The 25,373-nt window shown below is 36.5% G+C and overlaps 1 protein-coding gene across 3 annotated transcripts; it reads left to right on the forward strand.

Moving 5' to 3' along the window:
* On the forward strand, positions 1-25,137 carry LOC140142050 (uncharacterized). Of its 3 annotated transcripts, none has more exons than XM_072163975.1 (11): positions 1-131; positions 9,996-10,088; positions 11,992-12,065; positions 13,628-13,834; positions 14,415-14,490; positions 15,415-15,513; positions 16,367-16,539; positions 18,876-18,977; positions 19,918-20,274; positions 21,223-21,409; positions 21,980-25,137. In XM_072163975.1, the coding sequence occupies exons 2-11, from the start codon at positions 10,034-10,036 to the stop codon at positions 22,363-22,365; spliced, it is 1,716 nt and encodes a 571-aa protein (XP_072020076.1). In that variant the 5' UTR covers positions 1-131; positions 9,996-10,033; the 3' UTR covers positions 22,366-25,137. The 3 variants fall into 3 exon arrangements, with proteins under 3 accessions (XP_072020076.1, XP_072020078.1, XP_072020077.1); XM_072163977.1 differs by having other exon boundaries at positions 13,631-13,834; XM_072163976.1 differs by having other exon boundaries at positions 25-147.
* The last annotated feature ends 236 nt before the right edge of the window (positions 25,138-25,373 follow it).

Genomic DNA, 25,373 nt, shown 5'->3' on the forward strand with positions numbered 1-25,373 from the left:
GTGTTAAAATTTGGCCTGCTAAATTTGACCTCTGACCTTGATATAAGCTTACTTTTGGGTTGTCTTTGTGTGTTGTGTGAAGATTAGTACCCTGATTTCGACGATTCTGATGACATTTAGAGCCCAACTTGGTAAGAAAACGTTAGCGTAAGTTATAAACAACCATATTTGGTTAGGTTTTGCTCGACGGAACGGTCGAAAATATTATCTTTTCCGTGTCCGATCTGAAATTAGTCTGCCATGTCCCATACCAGCAAGTGACAAGTCACTTCAGAGTTATGTCTGATCATAAACATAGTCATAATGACATCAGTAATCAGATAATGTCATAATGTTAAATAATGTTAAATAAAGATTACTGAGTTCGAGTTACAGTTACTGGAACTAGATCTGATATATTAGTACTACTACTAGTCTAATGAGTATACATGTAGTACTACATTACATTGTACTAAAGTATTTATTCAGATTTCCTTTTAAAAATTAACCATCGCATACATACGTGCGCTACGTCAAGCGTGTGCTACGTCAAGCGTGTGCATGGACCATGTGCAAAATAATACGCGCTGGACGGCTAGCAGTACACTTAATTTGTAAAAGGAAATCTGAATAATACTTTAATAACATCATCAGACATGAGCCTCCAGGACTAGCCTAGACTCGCTTGCCAGTCCTATATACGCCGTACCTATGTATATTGAGGACTGGCTTACGCCATTTTGGATGTCAATGGGAAATACACACTTAACAATTTGCGCCGGTTAGAACCTTGAAAAAAAAATCTTTAAAATTTCATCAATGTATATAAAAGTGGTACCAACCGTATTGTGCTTGCTAATTTAAGACTCGGTTGAAACAAAATTAAGGATCGAAAGCATTTTAGTGTCCAAAAGGCAAAATTATCGTCAAAGTTCTGTCGAAATCGGCACCCTTGCGAAGGGTTCAGAATTGAATCGAACGAAAATATCCGATCTTTGCGATCAAAACACAAAATTACAACTTTAAACATACTATTGGCAAAAGACATTATTACCAAACAATACAGAATAGAAAATTTGACATCATTTTCTCAAAATATTGAAAAAATTTGCTCACTAGACATCGAAAAAGTAGGCAATCCAATTCCCGGTCAAACGCGTGGGAAACTGAAAGTGCGATAATCGTGACTAGACTAGCCTAGACTCGCTGAGTCTCATGGACGCCGTTCCTATGTCCATCAGACTCGTATTTCCCATTTTGGATGTCAATGGGAAATACACACTTAACGATTTACGCCGGTTAGAAACTAGAAAAAAAATCTTTAAAATTTTATCAATGTATATAAAAGTGGTACCAACCTTATTGTGCTTGCTAATTTAAGACTCGGTTGAAACAAAATTAAGGATCGAATGCATTTTAGTGTCCAAAAGGCAAAATTATCGTCAAAGTTCTGCAAATCGGCACCCTAGCTTAAGGGTTCAGAATTGAATCGAACGAAAATATCCGATCTTTGCGATCAAAAACACAAAATTACAATTTTAAACATACTATTGGCAAAAGACATTATTACCAAACAATATAGAATAGAAAATTTGACATCATTTTCTCAAAATATTGAAAAAATTTGCTCACTAGACATCGAAAAAGCACGCATTCCAATTCCCGCTCAAACGCTGTGGGAAACTGAAAGTGCGATAATCGTGACTAGACTAGCCGGGCTCATATTGAAATTCCCTTACACAGGAAGGTGTGCGCCATCCTGCAGCTTTCCTGTGCTAGCCTTCTTTTGTTAAAATCCTGGGCAGGGTGTATCACTGATGCATAATCCATCGGTTTTATGACCGAGCTTTCCTGAGGCGGGCGCTTAGCGCGGGGAATCCTGCCTTCTTTCTGTGTGAAAACGTGGTACATGTAGGGTATTTCAGAGCCCTAAAGTAAGTAGTAGACTAGTACTATAGAAAAATTATTAAATTTGTGTACATCGTGGAACATTCAACTACGCTTGTTACTCCGCGTCTAATCATGCTAATAGTAATACACGAGTGTACTGTACAATGCGCGCTACTGAGCCTACTCTACATGTCCATATTGCGAGGTTATCTGTGTACAACAGCTTACTATGCACAGCCACGGCCCACGCTACACCCATCGTATGTGTGAGTTACGGCTTTTCACAATCCTTACTCACACACGCATGTACATAAAAAATACATGAATACGAGTTTTGAATTGGTTGTTTTGATATGCTTACCTCACTAATATCTAACCTCAGACAATACTTACACTCATTCGTTTTGCTTTAATGTTGTCACAACATATTAGGGAGCAGTCTTAATCATTTGGTAGTAAGTATGCGTTAAGTAAACGGGAGAAAAAATTAAAAGAATTTCCGACAAACACAGATTAACTAGCTCAAGAAGCCATGTTTACATTATTCGCACATGATTTTATGCCGGACTACAATGACCTGCCTGATGACCTGTGAAGTTTTATTCTTGAGTCGCAGTCGTTATTAACAGTTCAGAAATCCCGCTAGCCAAGTCCGGGTAGCCAATATAAACGAATTAAACGACGCGAAAGAGGCTAACCGCTAAGAACCCATAATATCAATACGACTAAGAGAACTAGATCTACATCATATAAGTGCATTCACTAAAAGGAATAAAAATAAACATGTATTGTAGACAAAATTATATTATTTCATATAGAAACAACCTGTCGTGTTTAAAGTATTGCAACTGATTATAAATGAGACATAGCGCTGAGAACGATTTACTGAAGTGTAATGATATTGTAGTTCGTGACAAATAGTCACGAGCGCCACGGTTATGAATAGCCCAAGGTCAATATGATGCATGATGGGAAGTCAACATGCTGACATAAATAAACTAAGGCTCTCATTTTCGGAAATTCGCCCCGGTACCGAACTTTTTTTCGAAAGCGGGTACCGGTACTCGATTTTCGGTTTAGTAGTGTCTCTGGACCTAGATTTAAATGCTAGGATCATGATTGACCTAAAAAAAAAAATTGAATTTTGCACATTGTTTTGTGTTTTTAATCTGAAAATTGATACATAGTTTTAATGTCATACTCTATTAATGATATCAAAATGCATTCAAATTCAATGCATTTTGATATTATTTTTTTTTCATGAGTTGATCCTAGCATTAGGTCAAGGTCCAGAGACACTACAAAACCGAAAAAACTTTGAAAAAAAAAAAAATTTAAATTTTTTTTTTTTTTTTTTTAAATTTCGGGTACCCGGGCAGGGAATTTCCTGCCCGGGTAATAGGATTATCGGGCGGGACTCGAATTCCCGGGACTCACTTAGAGCCTTAAAATAAACAATTCACGTAGGTGATTGTCGAGAGATGGTGAGATTTTCATCGTCTTTTTTACATCCATAGTGCAGGTGGCTTTCCAACACTCGTGTGATCCTCTTAAATCAACATTTGTGTGGGAAGGAATGCGGTAAGATGTAGAAAAAAGTGATGACAATCTGACTGTATTTACGTTTACACATTTTGTACTGACTCTCTGGAGAACTTTTATATTACCTTGTTTGTATGGAGATGGTTTATATACCGGCTCCATACATTCGATGTATGTAGGCCCACGCAAAGAGTATGTTCCACGATGTACACAAATTAAGTAATTTTTCTATAGTACTAGTCTAATAACATGACTAAAGTACTAGTATAGGGTCCATAACTTATTAGTTCCCCCCTAAATACTTTTTATAATAAATCAAAAAATATTTGACAAAATGCAAATGTGTATGGGCCGGTAGCCGTATTTGTTTTACACATATGGACCAAATTTAATTAAAGCGTCACACGTCATTGGTTGCGTTCAGTCACAAAGAGACCATTTTAAACACAATTAGTATTAGGGGGAACTTATTGGGCCGTATAGTATAATTAGTAATTAGTAAAAACTACTACAATGCAGTAAAATTAAGTATTTCTTGGCCAAACTGGAACATGCGTGTTGCGTCCATGTAGCGTACCTGGTACTAAGCATGCGTATGCATTCTTCTGATCCTGTACCGCATTAAATTCGTGTGTGTTTATCATGTTATCGCAGAGCCACTAGCGTTTATTATAGTGTTCCAGTTTGGCCAAGAAATACTAATTTTACTCTTTTACTGTAGTCTCATGAATATGAATGATGAATCATTGAATGATTATCTAGATCTAGATTCTAGTATAATAGGAATTCCAATTGAATGAACGCAACTTTTAAGCATGACTTTTTTTAGGATAGGATAGGATAGGAAGCTTTATTTCACCACGGAGGCCCAAATCAACAAAGTTGTTCTTCCTTGGGGCCGTGGACATAACATAACATACAAAATATTAATAAACAAAGTACAAATAAAATTTACATCATCATAAAATTGATAGATTTAAACAACAGTTAAAAATATACACTTTTAGCATTATTTTTGAAAATATGTAAGGTCATGGATTTTTGAATAGTTTCATCTAAATTGTTCCAGATGATTCCACCTCTATATGATAAACTACGTTTCTTATAATCTGTCCTCGGTTGAGGGATCTTAACATTAAATTTACTCTGGCGAAAGTTGTAATGATTCTCTGGGATTGAAAATATGTGAGTTAAGTACGGAGGTGACAAGTTATTCAAAATCTTATATGTTAAAACAGAACAATTGTACTGCTGCCTATTTGAAACTGGTTTCCAACCAAGTTGATCAAGAACTATATTACTAGATGTGTCCCATTTAGCATTACAAATTATACGTGCAGCCCTGTTTTGGATAATTTGTAGGCGTTTTGCTACAGAAATACTACAATTTCCCCAAACAATGTTACAATATTCTAGATGAGGCAGAACAATTGAATTATAAACCATCTTCAAAATATCTTCAATGAGGAAATTAGATCTACATTTTTTTAGCATGAACATTCCTTTGAGAGCTTTTTTACGCACAGTATCAATTTGTTGGTTCCAAGACAAAGTATCATCAATAATAACACCAAGGTGTTTGCTCTCTTGCACCCTCTTAATATTAACACCATTTATATGAACATGGACATCTTCTTCTTCTTCCTTATAAGTGCCTCCCTCATATGTATGAGTATTATCGCACTGCGTACAGACAAGCTGTACTTATTTTTTACTCTGGAACCTAGAGTAGATGAGTGTATTTTGAAGTACAGTCAACATGACCGGGATGATCCCCTGCTCTTTTCGAATAGCCTGTGACGTTCTTTAACGTGCACACTTTACATTAATGTGAGAAAATATGCATGTACACGGGACCGACAGCTTAAAGTGCCCTCCGAAGCACTAAGCAAGTAGAGTGAAGTGTCTTGCTCAAGGACACAAAGAGCCGGACCTGGGATTCGAACCCTTGACCCTTGGGTTCACAGTCCTATGCCTTAACCGCTAGGCCACGCTCTCCTCTCCTCATCTGCATTATTAATATCTTCTTTTACTGAATGTAACCTTTGTCTTGAGCCTATTAACATGAATTCTGTTTTGTCAGTGTTTAGACTAAGTTTATTACTTTGAAGCCATTTGTTGATGGTGTTAAGATCATTATTTATACTGCTAAAAATATCATTAATTTCATTAGAAGAATAATATATTACAGTATCATCGGCATACATACTTACTTTACAATGTGTTACATAATTAGGAAGATCATTGATATAAATTAGAAAGGCAAGAGGGCCATCAATTGATCCTTGTGGCATGCCACATACTATTTCACATTGATCAGAGAGTACACCATTTACAGAAGTACATTGGGTGCGACCAGTAAGATAGCTTTCAAACCATTTAATACAATAATTACTTAAGCCATATATTTTCAGTTTTTTAAGAAAAATTTCATGATTTACTGTATCAAATGCTTTTTTTAAATCTAACATACAAAGTCCTACCATATTACCTTTGTCAATTTCATCATACCAGTCTTCAGTTATGTTAACAAGAGCAGAACAGGTTGAATGAGATGGTCTGAACCTAGACTGGTTGATATTAATTAATCCATTAGTATTTAAATAGTTGTACAGTTGGTCAAACACTGCCCTTTCAGCTATTTTTGAAATTACAACAAGTATGGAAATGGGCCTATAGTTACTGGGATCACTAGGGTCACCAGCCTTAAAAACAGGAATGACTTTAGCTCTTTTCCAGCATGTTGGAAATTTACTTGTTGTGAAGGAGTGATTGATTAAATGAGTTATAATTGGTGTAATGATAGGTGCTGCCAATTTGAGCAGCTTTGAAGGAATATTGTCTAAACCAGTTGCTTTGTTATCAGATAATTTAGAAAGTTGATTAAAAACATAGTCATAAGTAACAGGAATAAAATCAAAAGAAGGTCCTTCAAAATTTTGGCTGTTTTCATGGTTATAGTTACAAAAATCATTATCACTAATATTATCTGCAAGTTGACCAATTTTAGAAAAGAAATTATTTAGTTCATTAGCCTTTTCTTTTGGCTCTGTAAGCGAACCTTTTTCAGTCTTAATAAAAGAAATGTTTGTACCTTTACTTTTTGAAGGAATGACATGTTTCAAATGTTTCCAAGTCTTTTTGATATTATTTTTGTGTTCATTAAGACCTTGATTTAGGAATTTTCTCTTCTTATCTTTGTGTACACTGCGATTTACTCGAGAACTCTAGCTTCAATTTGCACACGATAGTTTCAGCATTCGATGCTAGAGTGCATTATATCGTTTTTCGATCGGACAGTGGTGCAATGTTTTGCACCGTGGTTATTTATTCTGTTAATGTTGAAATTTGGATGAGTCAACTGTATCTTTTGAGCAAGATTTGCCTATTTTGGACAGTCTAAAATTTTGCTGAAGTGTATATTTTAGCAACATTTTAGATGTAATAGCCTGTTGTGATCGGCTGTGTTTACTTCTGAACTTCCATTGCTTCACACTGTGTCATGCTTCAGCGAATCCGACTAGATTTGGATTGCAATGGTCTCTAGCCTAGAATGTGAAGCTATCGGTGAGCAAATTCTTGGCCACAGCCGGAAAAAGTGGGCAATATGGGAAGCTCCTTGCCGGGAAATCCGTACATCTCAAGGGAAACAAGAGCTATGGGGAAAAATATTTAAAAAATAAAAAAATAAAAAAAGAGAAAAAAAAATCGAGGAAAAGTTGTCCAAATATTTCTTTAAATATACCCTTTTTTCACCACTGTAGTGTAGCACTGGACGCCCAGTTATGCCCGACAGTCGCTCCCCGAATCCATCCCATCACTCACAAGGTTATCCCCGCACGCGTCCACCATCTCCCATCTCAAAAACCCTATGTGAAAACAAGCAAGTACATGTACAACAACGTGTGCTAGACAACACAATAGCGGTAGCTCACACAGAAAGTACTGTACGACATCTGTACATGCATGATGCATGCGTAATTACTGCAATGCAGTCAAACTTTCCGTAAACAAACTAACAAGCGGTGCTGCTAGTACCTCACCTAGCTCGAGATACTCTAGCTAAAATACAGGTTTACATTTACTATCTTACATTATCTTGCTGTATTTCAGCTAGAGCTCCAAACGACAAGCTTCTGGGTTTTTTGGAGAACAATACTGTTACGTAAGATGAAGAAGAAACCCGCCTCGGAGCCCGCCCTACTCATTATTTCATTGTACTTATTGCAATTTGCCTCCACACATTACGTAATCAACACAAAGCTTTTGTGAGGATTAGTGAGTGGATAAGAAATTGACAGTGGAGGATCCGAAGGACACGCCGATTGTTAGTTGTCAATCATGAATTGTCGCAACGTATTAATATTTTACTGCATGGCATTCCGCAAACACCAAGACAAATTATGCCGTATTTTTCCAAAGATCATCTCATATGAAGTAAGCTGAATGCGATCTGTACTTTTGTAACATTCCGATCGCTTTTGATCACCTATTATGATGTTGTGTAAACATAATTAGCATAGACACAAATGAAATTACGATGCAATACAATGCAATTTGAATGCGCAGCAGATCTATAGAAATAACGTTGCCGGTTTTATGCAGAATTAGACCCTGTCTGACCTTACCTCACACATGTTTTGACTATAAAATTGCATAGGGAATCCCCGACTACGTCATAGGGATGTCCCAAAAACATAAATATTCGCCCTGCTATTTAGATAGGAAACCCCAACGCAGCATTTAAAACATGTGCAGTCACATGTTTTGACACGTGAATGCATGCTCATGTTGAATTGTTGATAAACAAATCACGCGGCATCATCGGCACTGCGCCCAAATGAATGCAGAGTTCCGATTGTCGTCTATTGTTCTTTCTTTCTTTTAACTCATTTTACAAATATTATAAACTTAGTTCTCGTAAGTTTTAATATTCTCAATCTCAAACTTGTATTTTGTATTGTTGTTTGGCGTTTGTTGTTGTTGTTGTTCAATCCATCCATCCAATATGTTGGCATGACATCGTACATGTAGTTTTCATATTAACATGCGCATTTATGATTGATGGGTGGGTGAGTCTTACCTTTACCGAAGTTACCGTAAGGATGGGTGGGTAGCTAAGCAATAATTTCACTTGATTGACACATCATGCTTTTGACACAAACCTTTTTTCAAGAGTTTTATGGGCATTGACGGCCATTTTTTTCGTGGGAAAGTGTAACTAGCTTGCCGGGAAAAAAAAAAAAAAATTCAGGCCGTGTTCTTGGCTAGACTTCTCGAGCAATGCATGATGTTCGCCAGCGTGTGCGACTGTGCGTGAGTAACACTGTTAAGTGAATCATGGAATCCAACCCAGCCAACAGCACTCATGATTGGTTAGCATTTATTATCCAAGGTCATATGCGTTCGCGTTGTAGTTTGAAATACACGATACATGATCGTGGTTGGATTGAGGGGGTACTACACCCCTGGCCAATTTTGTGCCTATTTTTGCATTTTTCTCAAAAATTATAGCGCATTGGTGACAAGTAAGATATGCATATTATAGGGGCAAGGTCTACAACTACTGCACTGAAAATTCAGCAACTCAAGGCAAGTTGTTATTGATATATTGATCAAATATTGGTTTTCCCTCATTTTTTACTGTAACTCCACAACTGTTGTCTGTGCTGAAATAAAATTTCCAGTGCAGTAGTTTTAATCTTTGCCCCTATAATATACATATCTTACTTGTCACCAATGCGCTATCATTTTTGAGAAAAATGCAAAAATAGGCACAAAATTGGGCAGGGGTGTAGTACCCCCTTAAGTACAGCTGTTGAAAGCTGCATTCATTGGAATTCCTACTATAGCTAGTACCGTACCTTACTAACGCTGTTACTTTCCTATTCGCGGAGGAGGTCAATATTGTCATCCTCAACTTGCTCACAACCATTTATTTTTCACCACTAAATTATTTTAAGTATAATTCCCTTCAATACCCTATACATGATAGGGCATGCACAAACGAACTATTCCCATTCACATAAAAAATATATACAAACACAGCACATACCGTAAACGTTCGCCTAATGGCGCTATGAGCTCCCTTGACATAACTGCAATTTTAGACACAAACTAAAAGTGCCCTCCCATAAAATTCCCACCAGCAAATAAGGCCACATACCCTTAATTCTTGTTTGGATTTCAGAAAAGGAAGCTCTCTATTTGTACATAAAATTTATCCCAAGGCAAAGGAGCCCAGGTGCGCCATTAGGCGAACGTTTACGGTATATGGAGGAAAAGGCTGGAAGACCAAAAAGATCTGAAAGTTAGCCTTTCCCGAAAATCAAATGAAATTAACAAAATAAATCAACATCACATAACATAACCAAAAGACAAGGGAAGGGGGAGTGCTCACAGAAAAGATTAATTATATTTAGAGATAAATTTTATTGAATTGATGCGGATAGTCAGCCATATTGGTTGATTTATGACTATAATTTGCAGACTGAGCTTTTCAGTCCTGTTTGTGTTATGTTTTTTGTTTTAATTTCCCCTCATTAATACTAGTATTCAATTTATCATCATTTTTTAATCTACAGGGGCCTTATCTTCATCTGCTGATTAATTATCACCCAAGATGTCACAGAATAGGCGTTCTGGTCAGTATGGAGGAACAGGAACACCACCACCACGTAAGTTTGTCAACTTAAAAAGTGTTATCTTGTGAGTAAAGAGTGCAATCAGTAGAGTACAGCTGAAGTATTGTAAAACCCATATAACTGCAGTAAGTATAACACTGGATTTACTAGTTGTGTTTTGCATTTTTTATTGGGGCGTAATTTAACAAATAGTGCAAGACCTGAAATGATGAAACTTGGTCATAGTTTTTTAAGTTAAAATTTTAAAATGATATAAACTGTACTATTTTTCAAACCCTGTGAAATCAGTGAAGTACCGTACCATACTTTATGCATACGGTACTTTTTTGTTATATTCTGAGAGAAACAATAAATTGGTACCGGTATTGAACAATTCAGGAGGTCAAAAGGAAGTATAATTGAAATAGTGTGAAAGAGAAATAATTATGAGCATAGGCCTAGTCGGCTAGCCCTAGCACATGGCTCGAAAAAGTGGGGAATTGGGAAGCTCCTTCCCAGGAAATGTTGGTGTTCGGAGGGAAATTCTGGTATTTGGAGGAAATTGTGTCTTTTTGTATATAAAAACATGCTATAAATTGTGGGAAATTTAGCCTGCTTCCTGGAAAATTAACATTTTTTAAGCCCTGCCCTAGCATGTACTAATAAGCAGGGACAGGCGATTTGCGCGGAAAAAAATAGCAAATTGCGCAGAATTATGCGGAACTTTTTTCACTGCAAATCATATGAAAAAAACCCAATTATGCGAATTGCGCGGAAAAAAAGTTCAGCGCAAATCGCCTGTCCCTGCTAATAAGTAAACCACACTCTAGGCTCTACATGCAATTAAAAAAAAAGATTTTCTTGATTTTCGGAAATAGTTCAATGTCCTGTAAATATTGCACGACCAAATATATGGTCCACTCACTGCATGTCCTAGAATGTCAATAGGAAGTAAAAAATTGGTTGTATGTATGATGAATTACAAAGATCCATGGGTTTATAAGATTATCTTCAGGAATGTCATGAACAGAACCTGCTCATCATATACTCAAGATGTCAACATATATTGCAGTTTTGGGTTATATCAATGTAATGATGTTTGTTTGGATGTAAAACACACACAAAAAATATTTACATTACCATATTTGACCTACAATATAATTAGCACCCTCCCTCCTCCTTTACTGTACTGTGCTTGAAAAATCATCTGATATAAAAAACACCATTTACAAATGTATGTATGTACCGTATTTGACTCCGGTCGCCTTTAAAGTTACATCACTTTTTGGGGGAGGGGGAGCTTATTAAAATGATGAAATGCAAGTAAATGTGTATCTGAAGGCAAATCATCATAAATCTTAAGCCGGAAAATGTTGCAAGTGCAAGCAATGATTGTTTCATATTAAACAATCATGGTGTTTCAATAACAGGCTATAAAGCCGGTGTGCCCACATTGAAACACATTGATTGCCACTCCAATATAAATAGAGAGATCAAACATGGTAGCTTTTCTGAACAAAATTTGCAGTGAAAAGTTGATTTCAGTGGTCTCAGCAGAGTTGAGTTGGTGCGCAAGATGACCATGCTGGTTGAACTCACAAGCTTTATTGGAGGATTAGATCTTACTTTATAGCGAGGATTATAATTGTGTAGACAGGTTTGAGTAAAAGTGTTCCAACCAAGAATTACTCCCGTGAATTTTTTTTTCCTCGTTTATGTGAGATTATTTGTATGGTATGATAAAATCATTATTAGGTTTTGTTTTAGGGGGTGATACGGATTACATCTCGTCTAGGAGTCTACGGACTCGACTAGATATACTCCTTATCACCCCAAACCTTGCCTATTTTAACTAATAGTATCGAGCACACCACTGCATGAAAAGAAATAAACTAACTATGACTGGCACAATATTTATAACCCTGAATTGTTATGATTTGTTTGTTGTTTTTTACAGGGTCACAGTCTTCAGGACTGGTAGGCACATATCCAACAGGCAATACCAAGATCTCAGGAAGTCCAGGAAAATCGGTAAATTGTGAAGTCCTTCTGTAACAGCATACATGTACCATAGAATTCAATCTACAGGCATATATTCCTTTAAATGTGGGTTGTTATTTTTATGAAAGAGATGAAAGTCAAGCACCCTCTACAAAAATCATTATTTGGAGTTTGAACAACTTTATTACTGATACAGGTGTCTGTACAAACATGTATTATTGTATGACCGATCTATCGTAATGTTTTTGTAGAGGGTGTCTGCCTGTTGTTTGTTTCAACAAAATACCCTCATTTTAGAGGCATTTTGCTTGTAGATGGAATTCTATGGTATGTTGACAATGTAAAGTGTTCGTACTAAGCACTTGTCCTCTTATCCACTTAATGCTACTAGACACCCAATGATCTACTGTGTAAACGCAAAGGCACGCAACGTGTGCTGATTTGATACACACAATCAATCACCTCATGAATTCACAGCATACAAAGCATAGGGACTTTGCATATTGGTGGGGGGTCTGTATATTTTCTTGTCTGTGTGTGTAATATGTTAAGGTATGACACGCCATGTATAAGGATTTGGGATGCTCATAAACTTCCCTCAATCGCTCGTCCAATCACTGATGCCAGCAAATAAATATAAGATACAGCAATAATTTCTTGGAGTGGAGAGTTGGTCTACCATCAGTGTCTTAGCCAGTCACCTGCCCACCTATCATTTAGAACAGGGATTTTGCGCCTACTGTTGTAGCAGTTCATTCATTTGAGAAGAAAACAGGCCTGTGAGATCTCCGATGTTTAGCGGAATTCTGATTTTTCATTTTTCTGGCAAATTTCAATTTCCGCTTTTTTTAAAACAATTGTTACATCAAAAATCAAAATAGTGTCTGTGTACTTCTGATAGCATTAGGTGTCGCAATAAAACGACTGAGAAATGAGATTAACGATGCTTGAAAGGTCATGAAATGCAGGTCATAACATCATCACGATATTCTTTGATTCCTCGTCCATATTCATTGTGTAATATGTTTGTTTTGAACTGCGCCCATCGGAATGATGTTAAAAATGGCGCAGTGGTCCCTGGGGGAAAATATGTGATTGTCCGTAAGCGATTTTCTTTCTTAACCATTCATCGGAAGTTTCACATTTGATTTCATAAAAATCATGGTATTAAGAGAAGATACATCATGGCTACCATAAAATGTAATTTTGTCAAGCAACGCTCACATTTAGGCAACGAAATGCAAGCTTATAATCTTCAATTTATTGCCGGTGAAATATGCATGGAATAACATTGAATTTGTACAGTAGTTTGTAATAACCCCACTGGTAGGTAAATTTTCCAATTTTTTTTAAAAGCCCACTCACAGGCCTGAGAAAATCAAATTCCAAAAAGAATGTCATGCTAACACATATTTGAATTCACAAAACCACAAGAAGGTGTGCTGATATTTGTAAGGTAATTGGGCTATTCAGTAGAAATCCACACACTCCTTATTGAAGACATGTTCTCCCACACAGGGGTGTGTAGATTTCATTTTAGTCAAGACACTGTGTATGTGTGTGTTTCATGTTTTTGTATATTTCTGTGTTAGCAGGATGCTCGTATACCTAAGCCACCCAAACCCCCAGACAAACCATTGATGCCATACATGAGGTACAGCCGTAGTGTCTGGGAGAAAGTCAAGATAGATAACCCAGATCTGAAACTATGGGAGATTGGCAAGATTATTGGGCAGATGTGGAGGGAATTACCTGATGCAGAGAAAGGACTGTTTACTGAGGAGTATGAAGTAGAAAAGGTAAGCAACATCATTTCTTGAGAAAAGTCAGTAAAGAGAACAGAGAGAGAGGCACTTATGTGCTAAGTCACATACAGGATACATCTTTAAAGACTAGACAAGCACTAATCGTAACCGCAAACAAATATCTGTGGCAAAATGGATAACTGATGAAGTCCTCCAACAAGATGGATGGAATAGTATTGAAGTATTGAGAAGCTGTGTTGTGTAAGGATACATATTTTAGTGTAAATTCACACTAGCAAGAAGAATATCACTCACATGAAATTTTCTTGGCTCATCCAAACATCACCTCTTCAGCATTGGTGGGTTGCTGGTACTTGAACAAACTTGTAAATTGCTATCGACAGTGTAGACTGCTGGCAGGCATATGTTAACCACTTCATTAGCACATCTATGCTTGTTACAAAAAGGCGAAAAGCTCAATTTTGATTGATATTAGGGTTTTTGGGTCGGCAAATCTCTAATGATCCATTTAGAGGAAAGTGGCAACACCACACTTTGTGCAATAATTTGTGCAAGCTTTCAATATAAACGGTACAAAAATGTATTTACTGTATTGTTTTTCTTTCTTTCTTAGGCTGAATATACCAATGCAATGAAGATGTATCACAACTCTCCAGCATACCAGGCATGGGTGGTGGCAAAAGGCAAAGGTATGATCTATGTATGTGATACGGTCAGCCAAGGCAAATGTGTAATGTCAAAAAACATTCAATATGAAATTGCTTTTACATCAGTTATTGTAGCCCTTCAAAAAGACCTTGTCCTTGTTACAGTGGGTTCCGATCAGGTTAATAAGCCTGAGTGTTGGCTACACTAGCCTGTCCTGTAAATTATACCCCGACCAGTTATCTATGGTTTTGCTTCAAACCCCACGAAAGTTGAACTTCTGGTTACCAAGTTATGTGAGCACTAATGAGACAAACTTTAAACAAGGACACTGAGTTTGCACCCAGCTGCAATGGGAAGCTGTTAGGGATAGTCACAGTTGTTGTACTGATGGACCCTGTGCCACTTGTAGGCTGCAAACGTGGTTCCGACATATTCTAATGACGGCGGAATAAATGTAAAGCGCTTTGAGGCTGTTTACGGCATAAAGCGCTATATAAATATCTACATTTATTTATTTTGAGTTTGGAATACATGTAATAGGATATCTTGCATTTTGTGAAGCGGTGATGAATTATTCGGTAACCATTAGGTGGGGGATTTGGTTAAAAATTTGTTTGTTCAGAATAAACACAAATTTTATACTGATGTAACTTGGCAGGGTAGTAGATATACAGGTAACTGGCACTGTCTCAAATGAAAATACAATGTTTAATTATTTATGAAATTCATCCACTGACGAAATGACCACACATGAAGTCACTTGTGTCAACCAGAGGAGAAGGGTGACCAGGAATATATAAATATTCCAGATGACAAATTGTTACAGGTGATTTCACAGGTGATTTCATTAGGGTTTTCGTGTGATAAAATCAAAGGGAAGCTGTATCATAAATGACCTATGACTTGTGGTGGTGATATGTCTAACATTATTAATTAATGTAACTTGTAATTAATCTCTTCCACAGCCCAGCAGCAGATAGAACAAGATTCACAATTAGAGCCGCCATTAGCTAAGACTCCAGCAGAGCCTAGGATGAGCATCCAGCCAGCAGACGAAGAAGATGGTAACTATAGATGTTTATTTGTTTACTGGTTTATTTGCTTACTGGTTTATTTGCAAATTTGTTACCAATATTGAGGTTAAGTTTTCATTTCCAAGCTTTTTTATTCATGAACTGCTAAACTCATATGTCACATTAATTTGATCATGAGTGGTTTTAAATTGTGTCACAATTTAATATTCCATAGCTATTAAAAAGCAGCCGGTAATGAATTAAAGCTTTCAGAACTAAAGGGCTCACAAATTTTTAAGTTCCACTTAATACTTTTTACAATAAATGTCCAAGTCTTTTACGAAAGTTATTAGTAGCCTTTTTTGTTTTACACACATTGTACAATATACAGTGTCACATATCGTTGCATTTGATCACTGGCTTATTACATAAGAAAAGATGCTGTTTTGAAAGCCGCACTTTGGTGCATAAAGCATGCAGAATGTAATCTGATGTTCGGAATATTCTGCATGCTTTGTGAGAGTTGAATGGGCATAAGTGCATTTTTAAAACGACATTTTCATACATAATCGCAACAATATGTGACATTGTAAGTTGGATCAGGTGTGTAAAACAACAACTAATAACCTTCATAATTTTTCAATTTTTTTCCCTATAGGGGAATTTGGGACTTTCTGTGTTAGCAGAAATTTGTTGATGTGTGTGTCTAGGGATGTAAATCTTCAGGAAGTTTCCTGATTTCAGGAAATTTTGCTTGGATCTTCACTTTACAAAGTATGGGGAAATACACATTTTCAGGAAATGCGAAAGCAGTTTTAGGAAATTATGTTGGTGCTTGTTTTCATCCTTGGTGTGTTGAAGTATGTGTTGATGAGTTTTTCCCTTCTATCTTTTTTATCACCAGATCCTGATGATGGTTTTTCTGTGAAGCATATATCGGCTGCACGTTACAATCGTAATCACCGTCTCATTAATGAAATCTTCAGTGAAATAGTTGTCCCAGATCCTCGTACAGTTGTGACTGAACAAAGAATGCAGGTGCTGAAGAGACAAGTACAGTCACTCATGCTTCATCAGGTATGATGAAATATATCTAGTACAAATAAACATGTACAGACACCCACCCACCCCGACAGACACACAGACACCCCGACAAACAATAGCAAACAAACATTGCAATGAAAAAAACACATATGTGGCCTGTTCCCACAAAATGAGCGTAAAGTTGCAAGTTGGTAGTTTTGAGACCTTTCAATTTTTAAAGTTGCTGTTCTTTGTTTGAAGACACCTGTATAGTCATTGGTATGTCCTTTGTGAATGGGGTGTACTCGGTATTCAATTCTATCCCCATTCATGAAGGACATACTTCAAACAAAGAACATCAACTCAACAGTTGGAACATCTCGAAACTCCAAACTTGTGACTTTACGCTCATTTTGTGGGAGCAGGTCACATACTTGTTTAGCCAATCATGGACGATTGTTGCCTTTCACAGAATGTTGTTTGCTACACTGGGTTTCAGAAAAGAACGGCAATCTCTTGCTCAGATTGACGTTAGCACCGTGATAATGAGCAACATACACAGAGCTTTGTGTTCACTTCAATGGCGCCAATCTGCGCCGACCAACGATTTGATGCAGAATTGGCCAATCAGATTATCGGTCTGTTGCTATGATTGTTAGATGATTGATTCAGCCAATCAGAACCCCACTTCTGGGTCATTCCATATGAAATCAAGGAGACGCCCCACCTGACCCCCTCAGATTTGCTTTATATTTTAGTCATATGTTGTACCTGTAAAAATATTAAAAACCTGCAAATTTGAGGTCTGTAGCTCTTACGGATTTTCTGTGGCAGCCATTTAAAATTGGAGTAGGGGGGTCTAAATTTGGACCCAAAAGTTGCCCTTTAAATAAATTTCATCTTTGGGAGTCTGTGCCTTCTTTATAAAATGAGAGAGAGGTCTGAAACTTTGTATACACACTAACTGCATGCCCAATTTGTCAAAAATAAAAATAAAAAATGTCTGTAATTATGCGTTGTGTCACGGGGTCATTAAATATGCAAGAAAAATGTTTTGTAAACTGGCAAGTTTAGCCCCCTAAAGTCACATTTTTGGTCAGATTAATTATTTTTTGTTATCACTGATGCTATATATAGGATAAATACAATGCATATCCAAAAAATTGAGGTCACAACTCATTTACATTTCGAACAGCGCCCTCACGAAGATGAAATTTATTGGAAATTCAACATTTTCAGGGGCCCAAAGTCGATGTGGTCCACCTTCAAAATTTATAAAACATCACTTTTATATAACTACTAGTCTTAAATTACAACTTTGCTAAGTCCCAGTAATTGTATAGGTTGACTTCATATAAAATGACAAGCCCAAAGTTGACCATTTTCTTATGATTGCATGTAGTGCAAATGTGCCGAATTCGGAAGGCTTGAAAGTCAAATTGGCCACAATATTACAAATAAATGATTAGATGAGTAGTTATTGGCCCTATTTACTTTTATTTCCATTTCATTTTGAATATATACAGATTTTCTATGGTAGCTATTTAAAGTTGGAGTAGGGGAATCTAAATTTGGACCCAAAAGTTGCCCTTTGAATAAATTTCATCTTTGGGAGCATGTACCTTCCTAATAAAAATAGAGAGAGGTCTGAAACCTTGTATACACACTAATTGCATGCTCAATTTGTCAACAAGTAAAAAAAAAAAAAATGTCTGTAATTGCGCGTTGTGTCACGGGGTCATTAAATATGCAAAAAAAAATGTAATGTTTTGTATACTGGCAAGTTTAGCCCCCCTAAATTCACATTTTTTGTCAGATTAATTGTTTTTGTTGTTACTGATGCGATATATAGGACATATACAATGCATATCCAAAACATTGAGGTGACCATTTATTTACATTTCCAACAGCACCCTCGCGAAGATGAAAATTAATGCAAATTCACCATTTTCAGGGGGCCCAAAGTCGATGCAGTTAGTGTGTATACAAAGTTTCAGACCTCTCTCTCATTTTATAAAGAAGGCACAGACTCCCAAAGATGAAATTTTTTTAAAGGGCAACTTTTGGGTCCAAATTTAGACCCCCTACTCCAACTTTAAATGGCTGCCACAGAAAATCTGTAAGAGCTACAGACCTCAAATTTGCAGGTTTTTAATATTTTTACAGGTACAACATATGACTAAAATATAAAGCAAATCTGAGGTGGTCAGGTGGGGCGCCTCCTTGATTTCCTATGGAATGACCCTTCTGTGTTTACGCTATGCACACTCTCAAAATGTAAACAATGGGGTTCTTCTCTGACGAAAACTGTAGTCTACTCAACAATATTCAGAAACAAATTTTCTGTCCATTATTTCTAATTATAATAATTTGTTTTGTTTGTTTTCCAGAAAAAGTTGGAAGCAGAATTGCAGTCAATCGAGGAGAAACATGAAGCCAAAAAGAGGAAATTCTATGATAGTAGTGACAACTTTCATCAAGAAATGAAGAAGGTAAAGAGATTATGCTTGCAACTATGAATAAATCAATTAATTAATTAGTAAATGTAAACAATGCTTGAAATAAGCCAAAATCTTCAAGGGCTATTTGGGCCCTTGTTTTTGAAATCTACAGGCACTCATCAATGCCCACATCAACAACAGGTGTAATGCCATGGATTGGCATTGAAGTCAGCAGTGAGTCTGTCTACTGATTTGGTGGCCCTGTGGGCTCACAGGGTAGTGTATTGAAAGGCCAGCAGTGATTTTCCGTGGCATTTTGGCCTGAGAGCCTATCTTATTTCAAGCACTGAATGTAGAATAGAATATCTAAGTTGACTGAAGAGGTACATCAGGTCTGTTGATTAAACAGCTATTTAAAGTTCTTTGTCAAGTGTTTCCAAAACAACAGGCAACCAAAAGAAATGATTTCCTTTGTTTGGCTATATCTCAAAATCAATATTTCAGAGTTCCGACCGATTTTTGCTTGATCACATCACAAATGAGTCTTTATAACGGTTAGTACTGTCAAGCGTGATATTTTCGCGGTATTAATTTTTAGGAATTTTTGCGATTCTATTCGCGATTACAATGAGTTGCACATTAAAGCCTTTGGGTAAAAATATTTTTATGGGTTTTTAAATTCACGTTCTTGAAATTAAAAGCAAAAAGCGCAAAAATAAAACTTTGTGAAAATATCCTGCTATATATAATGAAAGACAGCAATAAAAAAGACTAGTTCACGTCTGAAATTCTGAAAACTAGACAGAAAATGCTGTACTGCGCAACGTTGTGCCTTTGCCCTGATGTCTGACGCGAACTAGTCTTTTTATCTCTGTCTTTCATTGTAGTAATAACTATTTAGCCCTATAAATCTATGCCAAGTACACTTCCATCTATCACTGACTTTTTGTATCATTCTTTTAACTTAAAATTTCATTTGTTTTTATTCCAGTTATGTGAGCAAAAAGTAGATATCAAATGGGATGAGTTAGTATTCCCTGAATTGATGCCACAAATGTCTACCATGCCCTTGGTGCAAGGTCCTCCAAAACCCCAGCCCACTAGCGCCTCTCCAGCAGTGAATGGTCAGATGCCACAAGCAACTGGTCAACCAGTCTTGAATGGTCAGCAACCCATTCAAGGTCAACCAGTTGTGAATGGTCAAGTTGTTACGAGTGGGCAAACAGCTATGAATGTGACACAGGCAAATAGTGGACAGCAACCTGTTGGTAGTCAGCAGATATTAGGTCCACAGCAGCAGCAAGCGCAGCAAGTATCTCAAGAACAGGGTCAGAAAACAGAGAGCAAGGTAGGTATTTCATCACACATTGTCATCATAGTTCAGTCGTTCATCTATCGTCTCATAAAACATGGGGGACATCATTGTTTTACGCCAAAAATAATGACATTGCCCGTGTTATAGACGAATCCAATTTCACACATTCCTACACCTCAATGGCAGCCATAGCTGGGTCCCCGCTGAGTCTATCCCACCAGTTATGTGAAATGGTACATCCTTGGCATGAATTTTAAACTGCATTCCAACACCCGTGTTACATGTAGACAAAAGAATGATGAAAGTTTACAACACAATTATATAACATTGATTTTTAAGTGGCTTTAATCCACCCAATTGGGCAGTCACAATACCAGTTTGGTGAGCCGGGAACCCAGTAATGGCCAACTGAATTCTGACCATCACTTGACTTGTTGGATTCGTCTATATGAGACGATAGATGCACAACAGTGGCTAAAAACAATACCTTTATTTTCATTCTTAAACACTTAACTTCAATTAAAATAAAAAATATCATAAGTATACCAAGTTGTAATCCAATTAAATCATTTTACAAGGAATAACCTATGGCTTAGAATCGATCAGTCCTGTTATTGCTATGCACCTCTGATTGGTTCAAATAGATATATCGTGTCATATCACATGGCTAAGAACTAATAAGATTGCAGAAACTTTCACACTAATTTAGGAATTCAAGATTAACAAAAGGGGGACATAAAGACCCTACAATCATAACATGATAGTATACAAATATTAGCCATCTATAAGTGATGGTTGAAATATTATCACAAGGTGAAAGATGGATTGTTCCGGCTTGTGTAATGACCATGGAAATTGAACAAAACCCTTGTGAATAGCATTAAAAAGGAAAAAAAACCTTGTGAATAGCACTAACATGTTATTCTCTCTCCCAGAAACATTAAGCATGGCATTAATAAATGCTTACCCATATGTATACAGGATGGACAGAACAGTGCTATAACAGCTACTGGGAACCCAACTCAACTGAAGGAGGGAGAACAGAAGAAAGAAGAGGCCATGGAAGTTGATCAAACCAATACAAGCCAGGAAACCACAAGCAAAGATACAGAGGGAGGAGAACAAAAGGGGGATCAGCCTGCCGTTGCTGATGCAGTATCCGCTAGTGGTAAGGGTCATGTTGCCATGTTTATTAAAAAGAAAAAAAGAAGAATGATTATTGTAAAAGTCCATTTCACAAAAAATTATGATCAATGGTGATGTATGCCAGAAAGGTATGGTAAAATCAGATGCCAGTATGTGTTCTTGTGTTGGTCACAGTTGGAATACTTTGTTTCTCAGTCATACTAACATTAAAAGCACAACCCAATAACATGCACAGTTATAGCAAAGAATGCAGTCTATGAAGAGTTGAATTTAGAATGTTGTAGTTATGGTATGGTTCAAAGATATCCGATAAAAAAAGCTTATTTCCCAAATGGACATTGAATAATGCATAATTTAATGTATTGCGGTGCCCTACAGGCCACTGTGTAGTAATTTCTGACAACAGGCAGTGCGAACGACCAAATCTGCAAGAAATGTTACGCACACAAATATTATGTAGTCCTAGGTTTCTGGTGGTATAAAACCTCAACTTTTTTGGGATGAGGCTGTGGATCACGAAGCGCCCTGTAAAGCTTGTCGCTGTTTTCCCAAATTGTATAAAAATAATTTCCTTTTCACTCTTTTACCTCAGAACAACCAGCAGCAGTTGGTAGCTCCACTTCAGAGGCCCCAGCAGAGACCAAATCAGACCAAGAAACCCCAATGGAAACACAAGAAACTGATGCACCTGTCAAATCAACTACACCAGGAGAACAGGTTGCAGCAACACCACAGAAACAGACTTCACCAACTAAGGATGGACCTCAAGAGAAAGGTGGTAGTGAAGACTCCTCAAAAGTGAGTGCGGAAACAGGCAAAGTTGAAGATGCAAAAACAGGTGATGGTTCATCTTCTAATGATTCAAAAGTTGAACAATCAGAGGGAGGAAGTAAAGATGAAGAGAAAGCAAGTGGTGGAGATGGTAAGGTGTTAGATCAGAAAGATACAGAGCAGAAACCAGAAGAGAAATCCACGTAGAGGTCTGGGCGATACAAAGAATAAACAGTTATACAATTTTTCACCGTTATGTGGCAGTGACATCATTGCGCATTTCATTGGGCGCAGCTTCAAATCACTAGAGTTCACTCAAAGCGCTGGCGTACAGTACACACGCATGTGCACATATACGTACACACTCTAAGATGACGCATAGATGCACATGCGAAACAGCTTTGTGGATGCATTGACGTCACTGCCACATCAGGGTGGAAAATGGTCCTTTAAAAGGGGTCTTATTGAAACACCCATACACAAGAAGGTGCCAGGAATACCCACCCACTCCTTCGTTTCATGATAATTCTTCGTCTTCACAGCACAGGAAACCCTGGGTGAATATAACCACTCTATTGTTTACACTCTTGCAGGTGAAAGGAATCCCCTGCATTTTCCGTGGGGTGGTGCTGAGTAGGCAAATTCCTGGCCTTGTCTTGTGTTTGTTCTGTGTCGGGATTTTCAATAAGAGCACATATTTATGTCAAGAGTGTTTGTCAATGCCTATTTATAAGGTACATTGTACATGTTTTAGACATGCTTCTCCTTGAAGTTTAAAGCCATGTATGATTTACATCAAATTTTAATATTGTTCTTCATAATGAAAAATGCTGAACTAATATTAGTACCAACTGTCAATAAAAATTTTGTCCATTTTAAGCCGGAATAACAAGGTAAAGTGAAAGAAACCCCACTGTCTGTTTTGGCCATTTAACGTGGAGTTCTATGGGGACTACAAATTTGGCTGATTACATTTATTTGTAAGTTGGGACATTTGTATACATGATACAAATATACCAAAAAATCAGGTTAGAAAAATTAACCAATTTCACATTATAAGATCATACATTATGACTTTAACTGAAAAAAGTGAATGGTGTGAAAAGTAAGCTATTGCTTGAATTGAAAAAAAAATACAGGCAAACTGCTATCATGGAAGCATTGGCAGTCCAACTTTAGAATAATAAAACCATCTTTCATGCTTTCTTACTGAATGTGTCAGTATTATTACCAATATAATAGTTATCATTATATTATAACAAGATTTCATAGTTATAGTCCAATAAAACAGTACTCACTGTGGACGTTTCGAAGACTTTGAAATGTCCACAGTGAGTACTGTTTTATTGCACAAGAACTATGAAATCTTAATATAATTTTAGATAACAGTCCTGATGAACATGTTCAGTAATAATAGTTATCAATTTTTGATTTTTAAAGCACCCCTGTTACAAGCTGTATCAAAATGATTAGTACCCATCAGTATTGATGGTTATTGATAAACCTGCTTTGTTCCAAATGCAGCATTGGATCCTCTTGAAATAATCATAGTTTATTGTTATGCCTGTTTATGACACTAATCAACAAATTATGAGGATCCTACGTTATATTATGATGTGGCGGTCATTTCCACAATCACTGGAAATGGATGGGTACCAATTATTTGATATAGCCTGTATAATTATGAATTTGTCCCTTAAGTAATTATTCTGAAATACCCACTGTAATATGTTGCCATTTGATTGGCTCTTGCAAACCAGGGCAACATTGTTAAACCATGCTTCAAAAAGACCACAAAGTTAGTGCCATTTATAGTGATTTTGTTAAACATGCTTTTTCTGTGAAGAATTAAACCTATTATCTCACCAAGTAATTAAGTTGAAACCCTTACAGAAACCTGCATTGTTAATTGTGCAAGCAAACCATATTTTGTTGGAGGAATGGCATTCTTCGATCTATCTAGCAATGCAAAAAGTTCAGTTGTAAGAAATCAGTATTTTGTAGTCTTGATATTACAGATAAAAAATTTGGCAAAAGAATGGATGTAAAACTTTAAAGCTTATAAGCTGTAAAATTATATATTGTGCTTTTGATTTAGTTATGTAATGCTGTCTGAATCAGTTTCTGCAAATTCAGTGTGAATTCAAGATTTTGTTCACCACAAACCTAGAGCTAGGATTCCTGTATACAATGAATACAATTTGTGAACTACGACAAGTGTATGTCAATTCATTGCTTGAATAGTATGCCTATGCTCATGCCATGGGCTGGCTAGCTATCAATATGGTAAGCCCCTGGGCAAGACTGTGTGGGTGTGATGAATAGTGCACAATAACATTGCTTCGTATTGGAAAAAAAGTCCCCAAAATTCTGAAGTATAATACTTAAAAAGTGGTTATTTTTGTGTATAATTATTTTCATGATTTTTGGGAATTGTGTGAGTTGTTTATTTCACAGAATTTATGTCAAGTATAATGTAACTTTATACAAAAATATAGTTTTGTGTGTTGTTATATTTGGGACTGCATATCAATTTAAAAATTCATGAAAAAAGCCTGTGCAAAAATAACCACTTAACCATCCCTATTTTGTTTCGGAGTTAATAATAATATTGCTAATTGGAGGCTCACTTCCTCGATGCCACTGAGAATTTACTGACTGCAAAATGATCATTTAAAAAAAATCAGTTCCTTTTTCAATAAATTAAGAAAGAATAGAACAAAAATGGTCAAGCACAGTATAATAAGATCACTGAGCATATACATGGTCTTAACAATTTCACAAAAGGTTTGGGAAAGATACAATAAGTTTTTAGTCTAACTAGAAACTAAACTGTGTGAATACCAATCTCTACAGAACAGAGAAACCCATGTTCTTAATGTAAGTTTCAGTTGTTAGTCTAGTGATAAGTAATGTCATTGTGTTTTTGTGTCAATAAAAATGAGTACATGATCATGATATGGTAATCATGAAACTTGAGTTGTTGATATTTTAGTATTGAAATATCTCTTGTTGTGAACATACGGTATATATACATGTACATGTGATCTAATTACATATCATATTGTGAGTAAAATCACATTTTGGTTTTTACAACAAAAATTAAGAAATAATATTTGACACCTGCTCTCACAATTAGAGGACAGTTGCAAAATTTAATTTCTGAGTTAAGCCAAAAAAATAAAAGGTTTGTCTCAAAGCTTGCGTGCGCATTT

Source organism: Amphiura filiformis, chromosome 20, assembly GCF_039555335.1.
Source record: "Amphiura filiformis chromosome 20, Afil_fr2py, whole genome shotgun sequence".
NCBI classification, from domain to species: domain Eukaryota; kingdom Metazoa; phylum Echinodermata; class Ophiuroidea; order Amphilepidida; family Amphiuridae; genus Amphiura; species Amphiura filiformis.